The following is a 23470-nucleotide window of genomic DNA, read 5'->3' on the forward strand; positions in this document are numbered from 1 at the left end:
TTGTTGAACAGGATGGTGACATGAGCATCACGATGGTGACTTATATAGCCCAACCTCATGAATGCACAGAACTAGAATTATTAATTTGTTAATAATTGAATCAGCCAACCTCGGCTGACATTCTGTCTCTCCAATCGGATTGGCCAATTTACGATCCGTCTCGCGTCTCGTCCGTCATTCGGACGAGAATTGCTCCCGATCGATTGGTAAGTCGCACGGAGTTAATTTGCAGCCGAAAAAAGGGACCCGAAATAGGAATATTTTTCGATGCAATTGCTTCCGTTGGGGATTTGATTAGTCAAGAGACATCTGTCTTTTTCTTGATGGGCATTGACGAGAGCATTGATGATCTCAGTGTCCCTTCTTGCAGTCGACAAGAGTGTTGGGCGCCGTGGCAAACACAATGTTCAGCACAGCAACGCCGCAACCATAAATCTGCTTACCAGGCGTAATGAGAAACAGTCTATGAAAGAGCACAGATAGAGGTAATTGTTGACTAATCGATCATATAAAGTCTCTATTTGTTCTATGGTATTAAGCTTGCGCCGCGAGACAAGTTGTAACAAACATGGCGCCTATTCGACCTCCAAGTAGTCCATCTTTTGGAAGACCTCGAGCCTGGAGAATCTAACAAGTTTTTAATAGAAATTACCGCAGGACTACTTGTTGTAACAAGCAAACGAGGTGATCTTGTCATTGTGGTTGGCGGGGATGTTGGCATCAACTCCACCACTGCTCGTGGGAACGACCAAGCTAGCTCCCTTGCAGTTGGCATCGCTGAGATATGTTAGTGATTTTCCCGTCATGGAATTGATGTTAAACTTACTCCCAGAACTGGCACCACACGTTAGGAGGGATCTGGATGTAGCTAATGCGGTCATTCCAGAAAGCGTCGTTTCCCAGAAGGTTTCCTAGCATAACGGAATCAGCAAATTGTCAAGAATCTAGTGAGATGCGCATCTTACTGCAGGTGGCGTGGGGGGTGTCAAAAGCCTTGAACTGGCCACCGCCGTTCTTTTGGTTCTCGAACACGCCGATGGTGATGGCCTGAGCCATACCGGCAAGAGAGAGAAGAGCGGCGAACTTCATGGTGATGAGCTTGTAACTGTTGGAAGTGAGGAGTGATGAGTGGTTGGATATATCACCTTAAGATCAAAAAGCATATACTTATATAGCCGAGATAATTTACACTTTTCGAGTCTCTCGTGATGTCGTCTTTCAGCTGGCTAAGTAAAAGATCGGTAAGCGGTTTACTCAGCGTTTCTGTGGGGTAGCTTCATGTATGCCCAATAAGGCTGGCCAGTAACATTCAGAGCAGCAAGTGAGTTAGATTAATGTTACTCTGTTACCATAGCTTCTTAGCTCGAATCCGTATATGACTAACGTCTTGATTGACTGAAAAAGCGGTATCCGTAAGGTCTTGGTAACGGCAAGGAGCAGTAGCTGAAACATCAAATATGAATACCCACTTCACCACGCGGCCGTCTCAATCCTATGTTTAATCTTATACGGGAAGCGATCTGCCGGCATACCAATCTCATCGGCAATTGCACGCCGTGGGAGGAATCCAACAGCGGCCGATCGTTGACCAAACCTGACTCACCTGAGCGTCGGACGTGGATGCTACATGACCAAACCGTATTATTCACTGCTACGCCTGATACTTCTTCCGCCTCTATGAGAAGGAAGTTGGCCGATTCAAAGTGGCACATGATTTGTAGGGTCGATGATACTGTTTCCTGCACATTGCCTAGACTGATGGAGGCACGGAAGCTGAATGATCATGTTGATGGGGAGGCGGGATTGAAACCGCCCAAGGAAGGTGTCTCAGGGCATGCGGTCCGAGAATCATGCAATTGATACTATTCAAATGCATACAACGTAACAGATATTGGGCGTCTTGCATACCTCCTGGCCAATAGGACAGGAAGCTCAGATTGGTCTCGTGATGAGGACTCAAGCACAGTGCCGCTTGCTCGCATAGCCTTATGATCATCCTGGAAGGTGATCATCGTATTCGGCGTATTGAGTTACATACTGCAACGTCAGCCCCTCCGGATGTCGGCCGCTCGCATCAATCTTGTGCCGTGGCACGATCAGCTTCATGATATGCACGTGCCGCGTTCGTTTGCAGAGTCGCTGCAGGTCCTACAACGAAGAGGTTAAATGCACGGTCTCGCCCTGTTAGTATGAGTGATAAGATGGAGCGGGGAACGAATGCAGGGAACTTTCGCATCTCGGACCTTGTCCTTCCGGTGTGCCTTGGCAGGACGCCCCGATGTTCCGAAGCGCTGAGCTGGCTCACCGATGTGACAGTAATAGCCAGATACGGCAACTCGAGAACACTACATGCAAGAAGGATGCACATTGAGTATACCTTACTTAATATCATACAACATAGACTTTCGAGTTGTGTACCAAACGAGTATAAATAAGACTACCAGCCTCCCAGCTGAGGAGCACACGACACCACCAACCCTACGAGAAATCAACCAAATCAGTTCCACATCGAGATATTTTCACAATTTACACAAAATGAAGTTTAATCTCCTCTTCCTCGCGGCCGCCGTCATCGCCGCTCCCTCACCAGACATCAAGTCCAGGGATGTTGAAGCCCGTGCGACATGCTGGAACCGAAGCAGCTGCTCCATGACGTGGAGCGGCAAGTGTGAGGACTACTGCAAGCCTTACAAGTTCTCCCACATGGCTAGAACCGACTGTGGAATTTTGTCAAAGCGGTGCTGCTGCAAGACCAAGTAGCGGCCGTGCTGATTGCCGCTGGGTCTTCTCGGATGGCTCTACGCCTGCGGTGGCTGTGATAGGACTATGAGATCTTACGGAGAGATTCGGAAAATGGGATGTATAGGCATAACTGGCAAGGGATTACAGTTTGGCTGTGATGCTGGCCTGGGACCACAATTGTACTTACTGTCATCCTTGATCATCTTATCAGTTTTGGGTACACACTCGGTGTAAAATCAATCCTCCCTGATCCTTGCCGTAATGCTGAAACATTTTCACCACTTGCCCGCCATTCATAGCCATACACCAGCCCGTCCCACCGATCAGAGGCTTTCATCCTTTGTGCCCATAACAACTTCATCAATATCCGAGGACTCCTGAATCCCCAAGGAGAAGAATCAGGACCAACTAAACGAGTGCACCCATAACGTCACAGTAATCATCCAGGTCCTCATCTTCGGCAGCTCGCTTTGCCGCTCGATCCGCCATGACATTCAGCGATCTTAGTATCTTTCAAAACTCAACCTTTAAACCGAGCTCCCCAAGCCGCTCGAATTCCCCAAGTAGTGCCTCCCAAAGATCCCTGTTCTTCACAGCCCCTCGGTTGCTGGTCCTCCATCCGTTCCATAACCATCCCGACACCCATTCGGTGGCGCCTTTGACGACGTACTCTGAGTCGGTGGCAATGACTAACTTGGTGAAACCTTCGCCCGGCCAGTAACGGAAACGTAGGGCGGCCAGGACGGCTCGGAGCTCAGCACGGTTGTTCGTCTGCTCGTGGTAGTCGCCCCAGGGGCCGAACTTCCCAAGACGTCCGGAAACTATGCCTGAATCGCGGTCGGTTACTGGTTTGAAGTAAATGGCCCAGCCTGCTCTTGGGTTGGATCCACCATTTTCGAGACAGACACCATCAGCGAAGATTAGGAATTCGTCTAGATTATTGCGGCGGATGAAGCGATAAACATGAGGGCTTGCCCGTCTGCCCAGGCCGGCTGTGGATAGTTCGCCAGGCAGAGCTCTGCTGATGGCGGGACAAATTTGGACGGGTAGGCGCGTCCTCTGCCTCATATGCAGCCCTGTTCTCGCATCGGAAGGGGTTGGCAATCGATTACCGGGTCAATCCGGCGAAAGTACCCCGGACCCGGGCGATCGTGATCGTGTACCACAGAGCCTCCTTGGTTAGAAAGCATGTTAAGTTCTCCGGCCGAGTCTGGGAGCTCATCATCCATGAAGGTGTAATCGACGCAGCAGGACCCGCAAACGGGCAAGCCGTGACGTCCACAGGCTAGACGCCCATCTGGGAGCTCAATGGGGCTGTCCATGCTGTAGACTTCTGGTCGGGCTTTGTATGGGTGAGGATCAATTTTGACTGTGATGAAGTTGAACGTCACTGCGCGTGTAGTGTGTCCTGTCACGTGACTGATGTCTCGGACGCTGGGGTGCTGCCATCACGCTTTCCGCATTTGTTGGCACAGATAACGGCTGTGAACAAACTCTGTACCTACCTACTTTACTATGATATGATGGGAAAATGTTTTGATCTGTATTTTTCAGTTTGTTGTTTTATTTTGCAGACCTCAACTTGGTCAACCGCACGACGAAGTAGAGGCCACGCCATAGGGCCCATGTTGTAGGGGTTGAGAAGTCTTTGGTGCCTCGGAATTGTTTGCTTTTAAGTTTTACTTAAATTTGTCAAATTTATGTTTTCTGATTGCCTTTTCTTTTCAAGCACTATGACGGGATGATGTTGGGACACCGGCAAATGAGATCAGAACCAGGATGACGATATAGATATAGGGTGGAAGTGGTCTTGTAAACAGAAACGAGAAAGCGAGAGAGACGAAAAATCATTACTTGCAAGAAAGCTTGAATAACTACTCAGTAACCCTTTTTGAGAATCGTTTCGACTGGTCTCATCTTTACTTCTTGACTTCAGCCACTATAGCCTCATGCATCCCTTTCGGCCCATCTACAGAACCTGCCCACCCAGCCGAATGATGACACGATTCCTTCGAGCATACAAAAAGCTTTGCTCTTCCATCGCTTCATCTCCCACCTTTACCCATCTTTGAATGTTGGAAAAGGAAGACGCACCAACATGAGCGGCACTGGAGGACCCGCGTGCGCTTGCGCGCCAACTCACCACGTCGTTTGTGCCTGCGGAGTATTCAGCTGCTCTGAATGTGGTGCCGCCCAGCAGCAGTCAGCCCGTATCGTTGCCCGCCTGGGCCTGCTTGATGGTTCTTACTTTGGCAATCCCTCCCAGAACCCTCTTTGCACCAGCTGCCGTGGCCGCCCTGAGCTTGACCGGAGGCACCGGGCACTACGGTCGGAGCACACGCAAAGACTAGACGATCAAACTTATGGGTCAATTCTGAATTTCTTGCCACAACCGAGGATAACCAATTCTCAGTTTGTACCGGAAAATGAGCCACTACGAACGTGGACGGAACAACCGAGGGATCACCAACAGCCGGAGGGGGGCGAGCAACACGACCGGATCCTTATCATATCAAGGCGATTGAGAGGTTGTTCTCTAACGGGGCGCGCAAGAGAATCAAGTGAAAGCCCCAATCAGACAAATCAGGGAGCAGTATCTTCTTTTACAGACGGGAGGCAACCTAGGGCCCGTCAACCAGAAGAAGAGCAGTCAGCCCAAACCACGAAACAAGCCAGGAGGAGGGAGAGAGATGAGAGGTTTATGAGGACCATAGGAGAAGAAAGACAACACCAGCGCCAGAGAGAGCAAGAACGCCGTCAAGAACAGTTCCAACGGAGACACGAAACAGAACTCCGCGTTCAGAACGTTCAACTAGTGCTGGAGAATGAACTCATGCGACAAGAAGCACAACATCAATTTGTCGGAGTGGAGCCAGAGAGACCAGAAAGCTTTGTGCGCGCCGGACTCCTACAACTACTAAAGCAACGTCAGAGACAGGAGAGACAAAGGGAGGGAAGTAAGTCGCAGACCACAACGACGACGACGACCGGCGATAAAGCCACGAAAGAGATGAGCAAGCAGTGTACGATCTGCGTCGAGACTTATACAAATGTTCAGGATTCCTTTCCATTTCCGCCCGCCCTTCAACAATGCAGCGAACACCACGACATGGACGTTTGCGTACTCTGTCTCTGTTACAATATCAAATCTCAGCTTGAGTCACGAGGATCTGCAGCATACAACGATCTCAAGTGTCCTAATCCAGGCTGTGATCATGTATACACCCACACGCAGGTCTGGCTTCTATCCGACCCAGACACCTTTGCCCTGTATGATCAACTTGGCCTCAACACTAGTCTGGCAATGGAGGCCAATTTTCGGAGATGTCTTCGCGGGAGATGCACCAATGGCCAGATCTACGACGACTTGGACCCGGATTCCCCATATGGAAACCGAATCCTCTGTAGCGTGTGTGGTTTTGTCATGTGTTTTAAACACCACTGTCCATGGCATCAAGACCTCACCTGCGACGAATACGACCTGCGAAGAAAAGACGGCGACAAGGAAACAGAAAGCTGGTTGGCCGAAAAGACCAAGCCCTGCCCCAACTGCAACATCCCGATCGAAAAGGGCACAGGCTGTTTTCACATGACATGTCGAGCCTGCCGCTACGAGTTCTGCTGGGAGTGTCTGGCTGACTGGAGAATCGCAAGGTCCGGTCATGTAGGACATCGCCCAGATTGCTTTTTTCGCAAGAGAGTGGCTCCTCCGCCCATGGCGATGCTTGGGAGTACGATTGTGGAGGCGCAGAGGAATAGGGAGAGGGCAGCCCAGAGACGGGCAAGGATTGACGGTCTACCTGACCCTTGAGTGATTTCTCGCGCGCTTGAGACTTGCCCAAGTATTGTTAGACCGAATAAATGAATTAAATCCTGAAAGAGTGTTTAAGGATTAGATCGGCTGCAACTATTACTTAGGTATTGATAGCAGGTGTTGACTAATAGTATAGTCCCTCCGAATTGAGAGCTCTGGACCAGGCTGCCTCGACCATATCAGCCACCCTGGGGTTGCGAAATCTTCAACTTTTAACTGGGAATTTGCTGATACATTGATGCTTTACCCCTCATGGACTTTTGCAATTTTAGATACGACCTCGGCCGCATTGACCAATGAAATTCGCGACTGCTGCCCTCTTGTCAGATCCCTCGTTCAGTCGAGGCGCAGACACCCCGCTTGGGAGATCGTAGCGGGGCCATCATCACTCAATTCTTGCTCAACCACAGTCCTGACCCTGCAGTCTACGCTTTAGAGCTCCTTTAGTTTGTCACAGGGTCTTTTGTGCCAGGAAGCATGGCCATAATCGAAGAGTTTCCTCCTTTCAAGCTTTGCGCCCTATGCAAGGGAATCTTCCCCAGTGCTGACGACCCAAACGTCGATGACAATATCCAAAGCCAGATATGGACGAATGATGAGGGTTACTACTTCACGCGGACACGGGAAGAGATCGAGCGAGGAGCTATTGAGAGTTGTGAATTCTGTACAGACATCGTGCAGAATGATAGAGCGTACAGGAAGAGCTGCTCTCCAGATCGCCAACACGAAACGATTGGCCAGGAGAATGACTGTGAGGGGAGTGCGGATGAGAGCTACGAGGAAAGCGAACAGGAGAGTGAGGTGGGATCACAATCTGCGGAACCTGATGAGGACCCAGACTACGTCACCATGTTTTCAGGGCCGCGAGCCGGTTGGTTTCCTCCGATGGAAGAGAGACTCGAATTCAGGATCAAGTTTCACTCCGAAGACAAACATCTAGCTGTCTACGACTCAAATGGCCTGTTGATAGGCCGTAGGTGGTGTTTACACACAACACCCGGTAGGTTTTCGCCACTGCCCTCCCCTACTTGAGCTACCTCTCACTATTCCCACAGACAACCCGGCATCCAAACTCATCCATGCTCAGGCAACACTCGCAGAGTTCGGGTCGGACGAAACCTTTGGGGCCGTACGACAGTGGCTGGGTGAATGCGTTGACAACCATCCAGAATGCCCCGGTAACGCCCCGAGAGAGCTACCAACGAGGGTCATCATGGTCTCACCACTGGGGGTCGACGTTTCGGCGCGCTTGTGCGAGACCCTCGGCAAAACAGGACAATATTGCGCCCTGAGCTATTGCTGGGGCGGTGACCAGCTTCACAAGACTACCCGCGAGAAGTATGCCGCATATCTTCGAGAGTTACCATACGAAGAGCTACCACAGACCATCCGAGACGCCTTCCAAGTGGCCCGGTCCGTTGGAGTAAGATACATATGGATTGACTCACTTTGCATCGTGCAAGACGAAAAGGAAGACGTTGCTCGAGAGATGGCAAAGATGTTCCAGATCTACTTCAACAGTTGCTTCACGATCTCGGCAGCCAGCGCGTTGACTTGCAGGGCCGGTTTTCTCAAGCGACTGCCAGTAAACGATACGGGACTCTTCTTTCTCCCCATTCGCGTGGACAAGAGCACCAAGGGTTCCGTTCTACTGTCTAGGGAGGGACCCTACTGGGCCATGATTGGGGCATACCCACAGCCCATCAACGACCGAGCGTGGACGCTCCAAGAGGCGATGCTCACACCTCGACTTCTCATCTTTACCGGCATGGATGTCATCTGGAAATGCCAAGCTGGCTTTGGACCAGAAACGGCCGAGCACCCCAGAGCCGCTAACGAGATTCACATTGAGAATGTGTACGGGCCTCCTAACGAGAGCCGGTGGTTTCCGGCACTTGTAGATTGCGGTTACAACTTCATTTCTATAGGAGGCGATGAAGGCCGTCCCTCACGCTCAGGTGATGACTTGGAGGTTTTACAAGAGCAATGGTGTCTCCTAGTGGAAAACTACACCAAGCGCAACCTCACCGTCGCAACGGACAAACTTCCTGGCATCTCCGCCATCGCCCGACTGTTGGCTCCCAGGCTGAAGAGTGATTATCTAGCAGGGCTTTGGAGACAAAACTTGGCCTTCGATCTGATGTGGAGTATACATCGATTCCCCCGCCCAGAAGCGTGCAAGTCAGGCAGCCCGTCTTGGTCTTGGGCTTCTGTGCAGGGCACGATCGAGTATGTAGGCCGGAGACTCGTGGACAGCGCGGCTGAAGTCATCAGCTGCAGTGTGGATTTGGCATATCCTCGGGACCCGTATGGGGCTGTTACGGGCGGCTTGCTCGAGATCCGGGGACACCTTACTCAGGTGTCGAAGGAAGACTTGCACAGGGAGCATGGCCGGATTGATTATAAGATGGACTCCATTGGTGTCTCCCCGAGCCTTCGCTCCTGTAAAGGGAAACAATCCCCAACACTCTGGTGCTTGACTCTCGGTTATGGGAAAGGGATGATGAGAGGATGGTTCTATTCTCTCATTTTGGTCAAGGAACCGGGCTGGGATAATCGTTATCGACGGGTTGGGTTTCTTGAGACTGATGCCGGGTGGTCTCCAGAAGGGCGGGAAGACTTCGAGAAAGAGACTATCACTATAATCTAATAGATTAAAATCCGACATGTTATTAATACTAGGGAATATGATGATGTCAAGTGCCGGGTGGCTTGGGTGACTGTTTCTCAGCAGAAAACCTGCTAAGGCTTCTCGTGCGGTAAGAGGAGAGCCAGCAGCTGAAATGGGGGTCAAAAGCGACGAAGGTAGACCGGTATTATGGTATCATCTAGATTTATAGATGATAGCTAACTATCTCCTCTCACCCTTTTCATCCTATACCTTGTCTTATTTGAAATATTATCTGTCGCCTACCTCCCTCTCGCGCTGATGTAATCTCTCGATCATTAGTCTTTATATTTCATTTCGGAACTCGCAGAATCCCATCTCATGCCGTACCCAATCTTGGACCCTCAACTCCAGAGCCTGAGCCCTCTGGTAGGCGGTCGAACCCGACTGCCCCGTTATTGCCGGTCCCGGACCATTTGTCTGTTTCATTCGGAGACTAATGTCATCCAGAAGGACAGTGAGTGCGTGTTCATGCCGGCGAGCGGTAACTTGGCAGGTCTTCATGTCAGTAGCCGCATTCATAACGAATCGTTCTAGATGGCCTCACCATTCGCGTATCCCGGTAGTTCCCTCCTTACTTTCTCGATAAGGGTTTGCATGCTCTTGATCAAGTTTTCGAATTCCTTAGGACTCGCACATAGCGACATCTTGTTCTGATCATCGACGCTGGGCCTCTTGTCGTTGCCGAAGAAGTGGATGATCTTGAGTTTCATTTTCTGGAACTTGCTTTCTTTAGTGCGCATAGAATGGATGCAGCACTTCCATTCTTCCAGGCGTGCCTCGACAGCGTACAGAGCTTCTACCGCTGTTGAGTCTTGGTTATGCGATCTCATAGCAGCATTCGTATCTGCAATGGCGTCGTAGTTCCCCGTGTTGCGTTCAATCCGGCGTTCAACCCGGCATAAGAGATCGTTGTCTATCCCTTCCGTGCATTCTCCTAGCTTAATACCAGCGTAGAATGTGTAGTCTTTCACGGAGACGAGGAAGTCATCGCCAAAACCGCCACTAAAGAAGTCAGTGAGTGGTCCCTCAAGGGCCTGTATCATCACAGTGTCGTCGTAACTATCGCTCCAACCAACGAAAGTAGCCGTTTTAATTTTCGACTGTGCCAGGCGCAAAGACCTGGGAGCTCCGAGAGATCTTGGAAGACCCAGTCTAAGAATCCCCTCGGTTGTAGTCTTGGGGAGAAATGTGCATCTGCTTTTGACTTCGCATCTAGTAAGAACTTCTCTGTTGCGGCGTTTGCCTCATCCCTCGTGCTTGTCAATGACAGCCTGCAGAGGGCGTCCTCGAAGACTCCATCGTTGCTCCCACTTAAGATAGGAAATCAGCGAGCAACACGTCACTAGGCGCCAAGAGACTCACTCAATTGATGGCGGCCTCATCTCTTCTAATTTCAGCTAGCCACAGTAATTCATAACCCGTTAAAGAGTTTGTGAAGTCCGAACGAGACTATGGGGCTGATGCTCTCTTGGGGTCGCCGAAACAACTACCATCTAAGAAGTCGGGAGTTCGCGAGAAATGACACTCCAGGAATCACTGCATTGAGGCCCAAAAGTGTCTTAAATGCCTGTCGGGAGCCTGATGCCCCCTGTCTGCTCTGGTGGTTGTGTGACTGTCACGGCAGCAGCTAAAAATACCCATGCTTGAAAATGAGGCTGTTTCTCCTCTGAGGCACCTCACACTGGCGTTTCATTCTTCTTCAGTCATGGACCCGGAATCATACGAGAGGAATCTCGTAGCATACGTGAATAGATCAATTGATGAAGAGGAAGAATTTCACTTTTTGCGATTCGAATTCCTGCAGCGGCTCAACATCACCCAGTTAGAGGTGAAACTAGCCAGGTTGAAGAGCCAGGTTCATGCCCATGGCCAAATCAACAGCCAAGAGCAGGAAATCCTCCAAAGAACGCTACGGGACTATGGTACGCGATCACTTCAAACACGTATTCAGAGGCGGGGCTAATCCTTTCCCAGCTACCACCATCAGAGACTATCGCTTTATTCAGGGACACAAGAGCCTCAAAGAGACAGAGGCGAGAGACAGAAAGCTTCTTCTTAAGAGATTCTTTCAGTCAGCCGAGGATGTCAACGATCCATTTTCCTCACACTATGCCTTCTTCCAGGACGCAGAAACCAAGATCGACCCAATGCGTGATGCATTCATGAGGCATCTTCCCTCGCGACTAACGTTCTCCAAGGAGGAACGCCGCCAGAGATCCAAGGAGTACCACGACGGAAAACTACCTAAGGACTTTTCACAGCTGGTCGACCGATCTGTGCGCTTCACTGTTGCTGTCACGGGGGGGCTGTTCCTTGTCGTGCCCATGATTATCATGACCCTTCAGCCGTCTGATGCCAAGAGCTTGATTACAGTATCCGCCTTTGTTCTCCTCTTTGCTTTAGGTCTTTCTTTCGTCGTCAAGGTCTCCAGCATTGAGACGCTGGTTTGCACTGCTACTTACGCCGCAGTGTTGGTTGTGTTTGTGGGTTCAAGTACGGGCAGCTCGGGATGATAGATAGAGCCTGAGAGTAATTGAGGACATTCGTATTTGCATTTAGAAGTCGCCAGGACTGTGTTGAGATTTTAACTGTGTTAGACTGATCAAGGAATCGAATAATAAGATGAACTGGCACTAGACGAGGCTTCGCCCTCGTGCTTCAGAACTCCCATCCAGCCGGCCGCTTCCGTTCAGTAGTGTCAGCAGCCACGACAATCAAGTAGAGAAGAAAGCGTTTCAGTTTCTATAGTAGTCTACGAAGTGTGAGTTCTATGTAAGTAAATTCAACATGCAATAGCCACTTCTAGCTACACCTCAGACGGGCTTTCCCTTCGCCGGCTTCGCCACGTGGCAAGCCCACCACGCACGATATGCCAATCTTCCTTCTCACTAATGAATCGCCTCTCCTCCTTATCTTGGGCGTTATCCAGTTCCTCCTTCGAGCTTCTTCCTACATCAGCCCCTCGATCGATGTCTCTGAGCCACAAGATGTACAGAAGGGCCGCCAAGACAAGACCTTGGGAGAAAAGAGCGTAAGGAACAATCCTGGTTAATAGTATCTGACAAGGGAAGAATGCCTTACAAATTAGGAACGATTCCCAATATGGGACCTTACGAAAAGAGTCAACGTCCATGGCAAAAAGGGACAACAGAGAAGATGACGTTAACTAGGCGACCCTTGTTACTTGGAAACTCGGTTCAGATGAGGTCATGAACACCTACGCAGAACGCTGTAATGGCGGTAAAAATCGTGACCATCCGGCCTTGTTGGAAGCTCTGTCTCGCTTGCTCGTTGGCGATCTCGCCATGCTTCAGACTCTCCTTCGCTTGGTTGTTTGCAATCTGCCTCTGGGCAAGAGAGAGCGTCATTTCAACCTATTGCGTAAAAGTCAGCAAGGTCAAGCGTACCACAAATGCACCTTACATTTGACTTGATGCGATCAGCAGATTCGATCATGTCATCAATGTCGCTCATGACGTGGCTCTCCCATCGCCGGTTGTCCACCGAGGACCCATTCTTCAGCTTCTTCCAAACCCTCATTTGATGTTTACCAATTGCTCGGAGCATTTGAAGCTCATCGCGGATGTTTCTGATTTTGGCCGAAAGCCTCGCGGGAGCCTTCGTCCCCATCTCTTTTCCTTCTGGCCCGTCTTTTCCCGTCGGTTGTTTCGCTTCCATGAGCTCACAGAAATCTTCGAATAGCTTGGCGTCTTTCCTAGCCTGGGAGAGGTTAGAAGGTTATCACAATATCTATGCCTGCGCAGAGGGGCGTACAATCTTGTTGATCGAGTCAGAAAAGATCTGATGGATGGAATGGTCTGTTTCGTAGACCGTCGACTTTGGCGGTCGGTCGTAGGCATCGACACAGTACGCGAAGACTGCCTTTGCCATCTCAAGCGGGGATCGCACCCGTCTTGCTCGCTTTTCGATGTGTTCAATCGCATCTGTTAGGAATGGATCTTCGGCTTGGTCAATTGGATGTGTAGTCGCCGTGATCAACCATTCTAAGTACGAAGTGTCAACAAAATCTGCTCCTCGGCACAGGGGTTGTCGACATACTATGACCGATTACCCACACCCACAGCTGATTCACCCTAACAAGGGTCCAGTCAGACCTTTCGGCTACACTTTCTGGGTGTATGCTCTTTGTCACAACTTGGTGTTCATTCCTTTGTGGTCGATCCTCGTGCAGGGGTGCTTGTTGCTGGGTGAGCCGGGAAGAGCCGTCGAAGAACTCATCAAGAGTTGCCGAACCATGGATGACGTTGCCTTCGTAGCACTTCAGCAAGCCATAGTATGCGTCGTAAGCTCCTTGTAGGTCGACCTCGTTCTGACCCCTTCCGTTGTTCTCCTCCTCTTGTTTGCATGCCTTCTCCTGTTCCTTCTGCGACTGTTTGCCCTTGCAATCATCGTTCCCAGTGTGGTACTGGCCTCGTTGTTGTCTTGACAAGGCGAGATATGGCATCTAGATGGAAAATGAGAACTCAAGGGCTGACCTTAATGAGGGATACTCACATAAATGGCTTGAAGAAAGCGGTCAGAGCTGTAAGCGTCCTTCGTTTGGGGCAGCGGCTCAGTGGTGCATAGAGGCTTCATGATCCGCGACTCAGATGTTGCGTCTGGTATCTGGGACCAGCTGGATTCGAAGAATGCATTCACCCTCTCAACGTTGTTCGACCGTGAGTCGTTCACGCATGATGGCTCCTCGATCAAGATTCTTTTCAAGAGGTCCTGTAAGATCAATCAGCGAGATGAACTTCTCAGTAGAGAGCTCAAGACACTTCTGGTGGCTCTCTTTAACCTGTGACAAGCTCACATTCATCCAGGTAATCTAGAGAGACAAGTCAGTTTAGCGCTCGATTTGGGACTCGGTAAGACACGCAAACACTTACATTCGTTGCGGGAAGATGAACCCATGTGAAAAGGTCATCTCCAAGGCGCTCTACCTTCGGGGCTGTGGTTAGTACCGGCCCAGTGCCATAAATGACATCTTGGACGCTGCGGAATTCGGTCAAGAGGGTCGACTCGTCATCTTGGACTCTGCATTCAGTAACCGCCGCCTTTGGACCCCAGTGCTTCAAGAATTCCTCTTGTTCGGCACCAGCTGTTGGTATCTCGGGTTTCTCCTCTCCGGATGTGATGGTTGGAGTAGAATTCCGCAGCAATGCGAGCACCTCGGGCAGTTCCAGATAGGTTGCCCATTGAATTGCGCTCCAGCGGCTCGTGTCGGTGGGAGGCATCTTATCCCTGAGATGCTTCCTCTCTTCAAAAAGACTCTCCAAGTAATGGTGGTTTTCTTCGTTTTGGGCCGCCCAGAGGAGTGCCTCTACTTCATCTCCCGAGTCGAACATGCTTGCGCTCTCCGAGTCCATCATCAACCCCAAGATGTCAGCAGGGTGTGATTTGAGTGCCAGGCCCAAAGCTGTGTTTTCCCACTCGTTTCTGAGCCTATTCTCACCTTCTTTCATCACCTCTAGGATGCCTTTGTATGCGCTCCAGTTGCCAGTTTTCGCCGCCAGATGCAACGCCGTGTCTGCTCCTTCGTTCTGAATCGCAGGATCAGCACCATGCGCCAAGAGCTTTGCCACGATGCGGGACTGGCTTTTCTTCCTGTCATCAGGGCTTTCATCTTCCTTCTCGGAAGGCTCAAATGCGTAGTGGAGTGCCGTGTTATCTCCCCCGTCTCGGCCGGCTTGGATGTTGCAATCCGCCCCGGCTTCGCAGAGGGTGTTGACGCATTCGACATGTCCTTGTTCGCTCGCCGCGCATAATGGTGTTTTCCCGTTGTCGTCAGTCACATCTATCGCTGCATGCTCTTCCAGAAGAACTGCAACAACTCTCTCGTGACCTTTTCGGCTCGCTGCGTGCAATGGCGTCTCCCCCTGGTTATCGGTCCTGTCGGTCTTGGCTTGTTCCTTCAAAAGAAGACGAGCAGATCTCTCCCACCCATTTCGACACGCACTGTGCAATGGTGTTTCTCGGTCATTGTCGGGCTTGTCGATGTCGGCTCCTCTTTCCAGAAGAAGGTTCATGATATCGACAAATCCTTTCCCACTCGCCACATGCAATGGTGTCTCCCCGTGCTTGTCTCCCTCGCTGATTTTGGCCGGATTCTCATTCAGAAGAATTTCAACAATGTCTAGGTGCTGGTATCCGACTGCTGTTCGGATTGGAGACCACAGGTTTTTATCCAACACTTGAGTGTTGGCCCCACGGGATAGAAGGAGCTCGACAACATCCTTGTGGCCTTTGAAGCATGCATCATCAAGAGGAGTGGCTCTAGCATTCCCTCTGGCGTCAATGTCCGCTCCACGCTGCAAAAGCAGGTCAGCAATATCTGTGTGTCCCCTCAAACACGCGAAGTGAAGAGGCTGTCGCCCGTCTTCATCAGTCTCGGATAAGAGTGAGGTGTCGTCTGGTGTATAGTCCAGCAGTTGTCTGACCGCCCACAACATGCCGCGGTCAACTGCCATGTGCATAGCGTTCTTATTGCCATCATGGTGGGAGCGCTGTCGGATCTGATCTTTTTCCAGTCCATCGAGAACCGCTTTGAGACGGTCTGCATTTCCCTCATCATTTTTTATGATCTGGAGGAACTTGTGCAACTCAGTCTTCTCGTCGCTCGCCGCCGATGGTGATGACGACGATGAGGATGAAGAGCAAGAAGGTGGGTCGGGGTCAGGTCCTGGAGACGGTCCGCTGCTAGGTTTCTCGGTTCGCGGAGTTGGGGGGACGGGGTTCATTGTGTCTGAGTTGACTTGAGCCGTCTCGCTACTGAGGGGCTGGTCATCATCGCCCGGATGGAGGCTCGGTCTGTTTTCCTCGGTCATTCTTAGGTCGAAGATGAGTATGATAGAGAACAACTTTTCAGAAGCCAATGAACGGAGCTATATAGGCATAGAAAAAGAACTTTGGTTTGCCGGTGTATGACAGGGAAGAGGGGGAATAAGCCTGTTTCTTGGCGTAAGATTGGATCCAGCAAGCATCCCAGACACATCGTCCCACTGCACGCTGTTGCTGGCGAATCCACGCTGGTCTCCGTTCTGGGTTCGCTTAGTTCCCTTTCGCATCCATGCCTGGACTGCATTTCACTGTTCCGAAAAGCGTATCGCCCGAGCCTGCTGCCTGATTACCGGGCTTGATCCTGCAGCTGAGGGACTCAGCAGTGGAATTGGGGGCCGGATGCCAGGGCGCGCTGGACGGAGCGAACTCAGATCAATTAAAACGAGATCAAAAGGTCGGTCTTATAAGAAGATTACTTCTATCATTGTTATCATTGTATTCGCATACCTCTGTGATCTTGCAATGCATATTCATGCGTGCCTTGTTCCCTATCACCATACTAATTTTCGACCGCAATCAATTTGAGCCTTTATTCGAACCATATCCTCAACTACTATATAGAAACATTAAGCTCCATATCACTTCAGTACAGGACAATCCATCACTCAGGCACTGTATATGTTCTACAGCACATATTCCCCCGTCTAGTCTAGACTGGTAGTCTCATAGACTATTGCTTCCACACGGTATTATCCCTCTTGACCATATCACCATTCACGGTCATGGGAATATTGCCAATCATATAATTGCGACCCTTGAGGAGCCAAATAAGGAAGCTTGGAAGCCGCCACCCATTCACGGCACCCACACCCCAGGGCCCAATGGGAACGGCTTGCGTCTCGGACTTGTTCGGATTAAAGGGGCGATCCAGGCCTTCAGGCTTTGCATCCAGCTTATCGGAGGCTGCTGCGAGCAGATCACGCTTGATGTTGGTGGCCAGAACGGGCAGGGCGGTATAAAGGTTGTGGAAGCCTCCACGGGAATAGTCACCGACATCGCCAGCCACATATACGCGAGGACCAGCAGCATCGGCACGAAGAGTTGTTCCGTTGGTCTTGATATAGCCTTGATCGTTCTTGAGATGCGCAGGAGCGTACTCACTGTTGGGCGTGGTCCCCCAGGCGGGGATGTACACGTCGGCAGTCCATTCTTCCCCGTTGGATAGACTGACGGTGGTCTTGCCATCGGCATCGGTGACAGACGAGACGACACTGACGCCGTACACAACGTCAACGCCAACCCCATTGAGTAACGCCTCGGCCTCGAGGGCACGTGCCTCACTGAGGACAGGCAAAAGCTTGTCCCCCTTGGTGACCAAGGTGACTTTGGCCTTGGGGTTGGAGGGACGGGAGCTGAACCAGCCGGCGGAGCCGTTGAGGAAGTGTCCAACTTCGCCTGCCGTTTCCACGCCCGTGGGTCCACCGCCAGAGACGACGACAGACGTGGCTGAAGCCATCTTCTTATTCAGATCCTCAATAGCAGCTTTGCTTGTTGTATAATCATTGTGGAGCGAGGTGGTGGGAGACGGTGTACGCAGGCCAGTGGCAAGGACAAGCGCATAGTAGGGCAGCGTCTGGATATCCCCGCCGTCTGCCAACCCGATGGTAACAGTGCGGCCCTCGACGTCCCAAGACTCGGCCGTGCCGTGTATAAAGGTATATGATTCGGGATCGTACGACTTGAATCCATCGGCGATCGGTGTGAAGAGCTTTTCGGCGGGGAGGAGCGTGGCTGAGACCATGGAACGCGGGCTGCCGGTGCTCCAAAAGAAGTGCGAGGAGCTGTCGACGACATACAGGTGGTAGCTTTTGTTCAGCTTGTCCAGTTCTGGCTTGATGTGCTTGAGGAACGAGTGGGCGATACCGAGACCTGCCCCGGAGCCGCCCAAGATGACAAAATTATGTGTTTCCGACATGGTGATGGGGGTAGTTCGAGGTCGCGTCGAACAGGCTTGGCTTGTGGTTTGAGTGTTGTGAGAAAAGGAAGGGAAGTGGAGGGATGTGAGCAAATGTAGTACAATCTGGCCCTGAAAATCCAGTCCTCGGGGCTAAAATTGACCCGGGTCCATTTGAAAATCTCTCATGCGAGGGGAAGTGTTCAGGACAAAACATAGGTCCGAGCCCAGTTGCTACACGTGTACTTAGGACCATGAGGCTAAATGAGACCCTGGACTGATAAGCGAAACCTCGGGTGAGGCACAGACCGGAAGCTCTTGACAGGTTCAGATAGAATTGAGGGATAATTTACGGTGCTCCACGTTTCCCCATTGTTACCCGCCATGACGATATCCAATCAACAGTATTAGCTGGTAGAGAGTTACAGGTGTGGGAAGTATGAGCGTGTGACCATCCATGACGCCAGCACCAATCCCATCGCTACCACCGACATTAACAAGATGGAACTGCTGACAGCGGCAGAGGTCGTCCTGTACGTGCGCCACCCACCGTACCCGTTGTCGAAGTACCTATGGGAACGGCCTAGAAGGTCAAAGCTGCTCCTGGGTAGGGGGTAAAGCTGGTGCATGGATTTGAGTCAAGGGTGAAATCTGTGTCACCTTTTATTTCATGCTCGGTTGTTAGTAGCTAGGTACCACACGCCACGAAGCCGAATTACCCTTCTTCAGCAACACGGATCCTGTCAATGACGGACTTGTAGTCGACGTCCTGGATCAACACTCTGGATGGATCGCGTTGGCCCAAGCATCATCAGGTCTGGCCAATATTCAGCTTCAGCAAGAAGTTACTTCTGAAGCATACCGCCCTGCATGATCCCATTGATTGCTTTGCTTTTGGACACCATTCAAGGGCGTGCGAGCTGAGATGATGCATCATCGAAGGAGCTTAGGCAACAATGACCATGCGTTGAAGTGGAGCCCAAGTCGCGTGGGGGCGATGTCTGTGCGTTGTTAGCGGAGTTAGGGGATGAAACGCTTTGTCACTTCATGGGTAAGGGGAGTTGTGAGCCAACTGTCCGGGAAGATGCCTCGCCCAGTTCCATGAGAAAACGCGATTTATCCATCTCCCTGGCCATTACCAAGGAGACTTGTATTTCATTGTTCTGGCTTTGAATAGCAACGAGTCTTTTCTTCGTCGCACCGGGGGTCTTAATCTTGTGATACACCCATTCCTTTTCACAGCCCGCTTGCTGGAAGGCGCGTTTCAAACCCCGACTAAGTAGCCAACCATGGACGCCATCTCAGTGCTCGACACCGCTGCGCGCATCCTCGCCATCACGGAATCTATCACGGAGCTATCATCATCTTTTAGCATCTCCAAGGCACAGCCACCGTTATCGCTGGATCGTAAAGATGAGCGCACCATTTTGGAAACCCTCGAGCGGTTGCGAACCACGCTATTCGACATTCGAATCCCTTATGTACCACAGCAGCCATCTACGAGCTCTGTCACACCGTCGAGAGACGCTCTAGCTCTGCGAGAGCTTCTCTATTCTCAGCAAGCTTCCGCAAGGCTGCTGGAGAAAATTATGAGTACACTAAGGAAGTCGCCTGGCGAGCTATGGACATCTTACGCTGAAGAACTTCAGCGAATTATCCGGGTCGTGACCCTTCAGGTCACCTCTACTCTTGGGTGGGTGGTATAAATACCTCGCTTCCAATTTTTTTTCTTCTTTCGTGCCTTGTAGGCTTCCATCTGAAAGATTCTAACGTCACATGCCATGATGCTAGATCTCGAATCTCCGAACTAAGTCGAGTCGTCGAATCGTCCGAGAGCGAGAAGCAATACACTAGACCAGAGTTTGAGTCTCGCATTGATTCCGTTGCCCGTGACTTGGAGGATCTAAGACTCCATATGCAAAAGCTGTTGGCGAACCCTAACGCAAGCACCTCGGCCGCCCTCACAGAGACCGATGTCAGAGAGCTCACAACCCGACTGGCTAGCCTGACCGATTCCGAGAATACCTTGCTCACTGACAAGATTGTGTCAAGCTTGAATTACGACAGCCGACCCGTCCGGCTAGAGTCTGTCCCACAAGCACACAAGGACACCTTCCAGTGGGCCTTTGACTCACAGCTCTCTGAGTGGTTTCACTCTGGGAGCGGCACTTTCTGGATCTCCGGCAAGCCGGGGTCCGGGAAATCCACCTTCATGAAGTTCATCTCCAAGCACCCCCGGACGAAAGAGCTGCTGGCGGCCTGGGCAGGCTCGTCCGATAACCTGGCTGTCGCGGCGCACTTCTTCTGGATTGCGGGTACATCCATCCAGAAATCTTGGCAGGGACTCCTCCAATCTCTACTATTCGACCTTCTCCGGGGACGTCCGTACTTGGCCTCCCTCATCAGCCCAAACCGCTGGGCAGCCGCCAAGGCCGGGCAATGGCACACGGCCGCAGAGCCATGGTCCGTCCCAGAGCTCGCCACCGCGCTGCGAGCCCTGGCGACGGCTGACCACGTGCCGCTGAAGATATGCTTTTTTATCGACGGGCTCGACGAATATGATAGCAATCACGCTGAGCTTTGCGAGGTCCTTCGTGACATGGCCAGTTCTCCTCATATCAAGATGTGCCTGTCCAGCCGTCGGTGGCCTGTGTTTGAGAGAAGCTTCGGTGGCACTGGCCAGGAGAGCCTGGATATTCACGAGCTAACGCGGGGCGATATCCGAAGGTTTGTGAATGATCAGCTACAGGCCCATGAGCGGTAGACTGCCGAGGTGTCGGAGGAGGTCAGTTTGGAGAAGGTCGAGCTCGTGGATCGGATCGTGTCCCAGGCCGACGGCGTCTTTCTCTGGGCCTTCTTCGTGACGCGGTCATTGCGTGAGGGCCTGTCCAACGGCGAGTCGATCAAAAGCCTTAATAGGCGTTTCGGGCAACTACCGTCAGATCTGGACCAGCTATTCCGGCACATGCTGGAAAACGTGAACGCGGCTGACCGCCCCAAGATGGCGGGTTTCCTACAGGCCGCCATCCACGCGCTGGAGCCTCTCCACGTCGATCTGTACTGGCAACTGGAGAAGGAGTTCGAGGGTCATTGTCCCGCATCTCGTGCTGCAGCAGAGCCAGAACCACCCGAGGGAATCGCGGCACGCAGAGAGCGGGTCGTTCGCAGCGTCAACGAAAAGACAAAGGGCCTGCTCAGGCTCGTGCACAACCGGGTCGAGTTTCTGCACAGAACCGTCAAGGACTTTGTTTTGACCAAAGACATAGGCGAGTACCTCCGAAGTAAGCTCCCATCAGACTACAATGCCTTTGTCTCTATCGCCGCCGCCTATCTCGGCTTCCTCAAAAACACGCGCCTGGACGAATCGCTCGTCGCGGGCATCATGAGGCAAGGACAGGGGCTGAACACTGGGCAGTTCATCGCCCATCTAAACCAGGCTCTAGTGTACGCCTCAGAAGCGCTGAAGCATTCAGGCCAGCCCGGCTCTCCAGTGCCGGCAGAGAAGCTACTGGACGAGTACGAGGCCACCGTCGTAGAGATGGTGAGCCGAGGCCACATTACCGTTCAAGGGGTTAATTCCCAAGGTTGCAACGCGATACAGCTCTTCCGCGAGGAGCTGCTCAGGCACAACGTGACGTCCTATCTCGCCAGGAAGACCCGAGAGGAGCCAGACTACTTCGACGTGTTCGACGAGTCACCACTGTTTGCCGCACTGATGCCAATGTCCCGCAGCAGCGGTGAGAGCCCCGCGCCTGTGCCGGGGGTTCTCGATCTTCTCCTCCGGCGTGGCGAGGATCCAAACGTGCTGCCGCGACAACGGGGCGCAACATCCGACGCGGCATCGCCATGGGTACTCTTCGCGCGGAGCACCATGTCTGTCTTTAACATGTTGTCAGGGCCCTGCATGTTCCCTGCCCGTCGGTGGAACGATGCCCTGAGGGACGGCACCTTTGGCTGCCTGATGTCTTACGGTGCCGACCCTAATATACCTCTCTTGAGCCGCCGGGGTGCGCGCACCGTCTTTTCACACTTTCTAGACATTTCGCTGTCCAAGTTCCTCGGCGAGGAGTGCTTCAAGGACTACCTTGGGACGCTAGACGCCTTTCTACGGGCGGGCGCGAGCCTTGGTGTTCCCACTGACCTCGCAGGCCCAGATGCTGAGGTAGCGCATGGGAACCTCGCAAGGCGGCCAGGAGGCTCAGTGCTGGCATCATTTTGTGCCGAGCTGAAAGGTCTTTTGGCAAGACTAGCAGCAGATCCACAGAGGGCCTCGTTTGTCTCGTCTGTCCTAGAGAGGCTTATCCTGCATTGCTCCAACAGGAAAGAAGACCTGAGAGAGCTGGAGGCGGCGATATCACAGGGCTGTCCGGCCACTGTTGCCGCGCCCCTGTCGCGATTGATCACTTCTGAGATGGAGGACTGCCAGCGGCGGCGATCAACGAGGAAGAGGCTCCAGAGCGACGCTTCTGGTGGCAGGCTATCTGGTAAATACCCTCGGCGGAGGTCAGGGTAGCATATGGAAGCGGAAACAGATTCTAGAATGCGAATCGAGTTTTTGTATTATTCTATAATGCAAATTATATGCGCCTCTCTTTATCGCTATGCCCGCCAATGTTAAAACAACAACCCCAGTAATATAAACAAGCACGTTCCAATCATTACACATTCCACGCCAAAGGCCAGTTCTAATGCTTACTGCTGCTGGGTGTACTCGCAGCTGTTGGGGGTGGTAGTCTTGATGGTGCGAGCAGTAAAGCCAAGGCAGCCCTTGTTGCCGCCGGGGTTGGCATTGCCAGCATCGACCCAGACGCTCCAGGAGCCACCAGCCTTCTTGCTGTTAGGGCAGGCAATGAAACCGGCGCCGTTGAAGTTCAGGTTGCCGCTCTTGTCGATCTTCCAGCCCTTGCGCTCGGCCTTGCTGGGGATGCCCTGGGCGCCGGTGGTGTAGCCCAGAACGCCCTGGCCCATGCCGGAGCGGTCGACGTAGAGCTGCTGAGGAGGGTTGTCGGTCTTGTAGAGGTAGAGCTCGTCACCGACGAGGTTGAAGACGGCGTGGTTGTCAGACTTCTTGTCGCATGAGGCACCCTGCTTGGCGAGGTTCAGGGAGAGGAAGCTCTTGGAAGCCTGGAGAGCGCTGAAGTGAATGGGGCTCGCTGAGCGAAGAGCCATGGCCTCGAATTGGACAGGCTTGCTGGGCGCGGCGGAGACGATGCCGGCAGCGAGGAGGGGAGTGAGGAGGATAGCCTTGATCTGCATGGTGATTGTTGTTGTGGGGTTGAAGTTGTTTGGTGGAATTGGAAAGTTGGGAAGAGTTGTTTGAGTGGATTGAGCTTGTTGAGAGAAGATGAAAGTGATGAGTGATGAGATGAACGAATTTGTGTCGTCTCCCTGAGTGTCTTATATACATGGCCATCGTCTCCATCTCGTATTCCATGGTGGAGTTGTTTCATGGAAAGTGCCCTAGCTGATGCTATTCCAAGAAACCAGCCTATCCTCGCCTGGCACC

At 52.0% G+C, this 23470-nt stretch overlaps 7 protein-coding genes across 7 annotated transcripts; 3 read left to right on the forward strand and 4 right to left on the reverse strand.

The window, feature by feature from the left end:
* Positions 1-659: 659 nt before the first annotated feature.
* Positions 660-1089, reverse strand: NCS57_00778200 (uncharacterized protein; the record flags this gene model as incomplete). Its single annotated transcript, XM_053057624.1, has 3 exons — positions 660-777; positions 827-911; positions 966-1089. 3 exons carry the CDS (start codon positions 1087-1089, stop codon positions 660-662), a joined length of 327 nt encoding a protein of 108 aa, XP_052913819.1.
* Positions 1090-3255: 2166 nt separating this feature from the next.
* Positions 3256-4064, reverse strand: NCS57_00778300 (RNase H type-1 domain-containing protein; the record flags this gene model as incomplete). The annotated part of the gene is made up of 2 exons (XM_053057625.1): positions 3256-3801; positions 3855-4064. The coding sequence occupies 2 exons, from the start codon at positions 4062-4064 to the stop codon at positions 3256-3258; spliced, it is 756 nt and encodes a 251-aa protein (XP_052913820.1).
* A 2969-nt stretch (positions 4065-7033) lies between these two features.
* NCS57_00778400 (HET domain-containing protein) lies at positions 7034-9206 on the forward strand (the record flags this gene model as incomplete). Its single annotated transcript, XM_053057626.1, has 2 exons — positions 7034-7529; positions 7612-9206. The coding sequence occupies 2 exons, from the start codon at positions 7034-7036 to the stop codon at positions 9204-9206; spliced, it is 2091 nt and encodes a 696-aa protein (XP_052913821.1).
* A 1726-nt stretch (positions 9207-10932) lies between these two features.
* NCS57_00778500 (uncharacterized protein) lies at positions 10933-11740 on the forward strand (the record flags this gene model as incomplete). Its single annotated transcript, XM_053057627.1, has 2 exons — positions 10933-11149; positions 11202-11740. The coding sequence occupies 2 exons, from the start codon at positions 10933-10935 to the stop codon at positions 11738-11740; spliced, it is 756 nt and encodes a 251-aa protein (XP_052913822.1).
* A 684-nt stretch (positions 11741-12424) lies between these two features.
* On the reverse strand, positions 12425-15970 carry NCS57_00778600 (uncharacterized protein; the record flags this gene model as incomplete). The annotated part of the gene is made up of 7 exons (XM_053057628.1): positions 12425-12601; positions 12651-12947; positions 13002-13231; positions 13287-13692; positions 13743-13958; positions 14044-14058; positions 14120-15970. 7 exons carry the CDS (start codon positions 15968-15970, stop codon positions 12425-12427), a joined length of 3192 nt encoding a protein of 1063 aa, XP_052913823.1.
* A 3283-nt stretch (positions 15971-19253) lies between these two features.
* NCS57_00778700 (uncharacterized protein) lies at positions 19254-22477 on the forward strand (the record flags this gene model as incomplete). Its single annotated transcript, XM_053057629.1, has 3 exons — positions 19254-19657; positions 19756-20695; positions 20729-22477. The coding sequence occupies 3 exons, from the start codon at positions 19254-19256 to the stop codon at positions 22475-22477; spliced, it is 3093 nt and encodes a 1030-aa protein (XP_052913824.1).
* Positions 22478-22656: 179 nt separating this feature from the next.
* NCS57_00778800 (uncharacterized protein) lies at positions 22657-23220 on the reverse strand (the record flags this gene model as incomplete). The annotated part of the gene is made up of 1 exon (XM_053057630.1): positions 22657-23220. One exon carries the CDS (start codon positions 23218-23220, stop codon positions 22657-22659), a length of 564 nt encoding a protein of 187 aa, XP_052913825.1.
* Positions 23221-23470: the final 250 nt, after the last annotated feature.

The sequence above is a fragment of the Fusarium keratoplasticum genome, chromosome 5 (assembly GCF_025433545.1).
Source record: "Fusarium keratoplasticum isolate Fu6.1 chromosome 5, whole genome shotgun sequence".
In the NCBI taxonomy this organism is placed as follows: domain Eukaryota; kingdom Fungi; phylum Ascomycota; class Sordariomycetes; order Hypocreales; family Nectriaceae; genus Fusarium; species Fusarium keratoplasticum.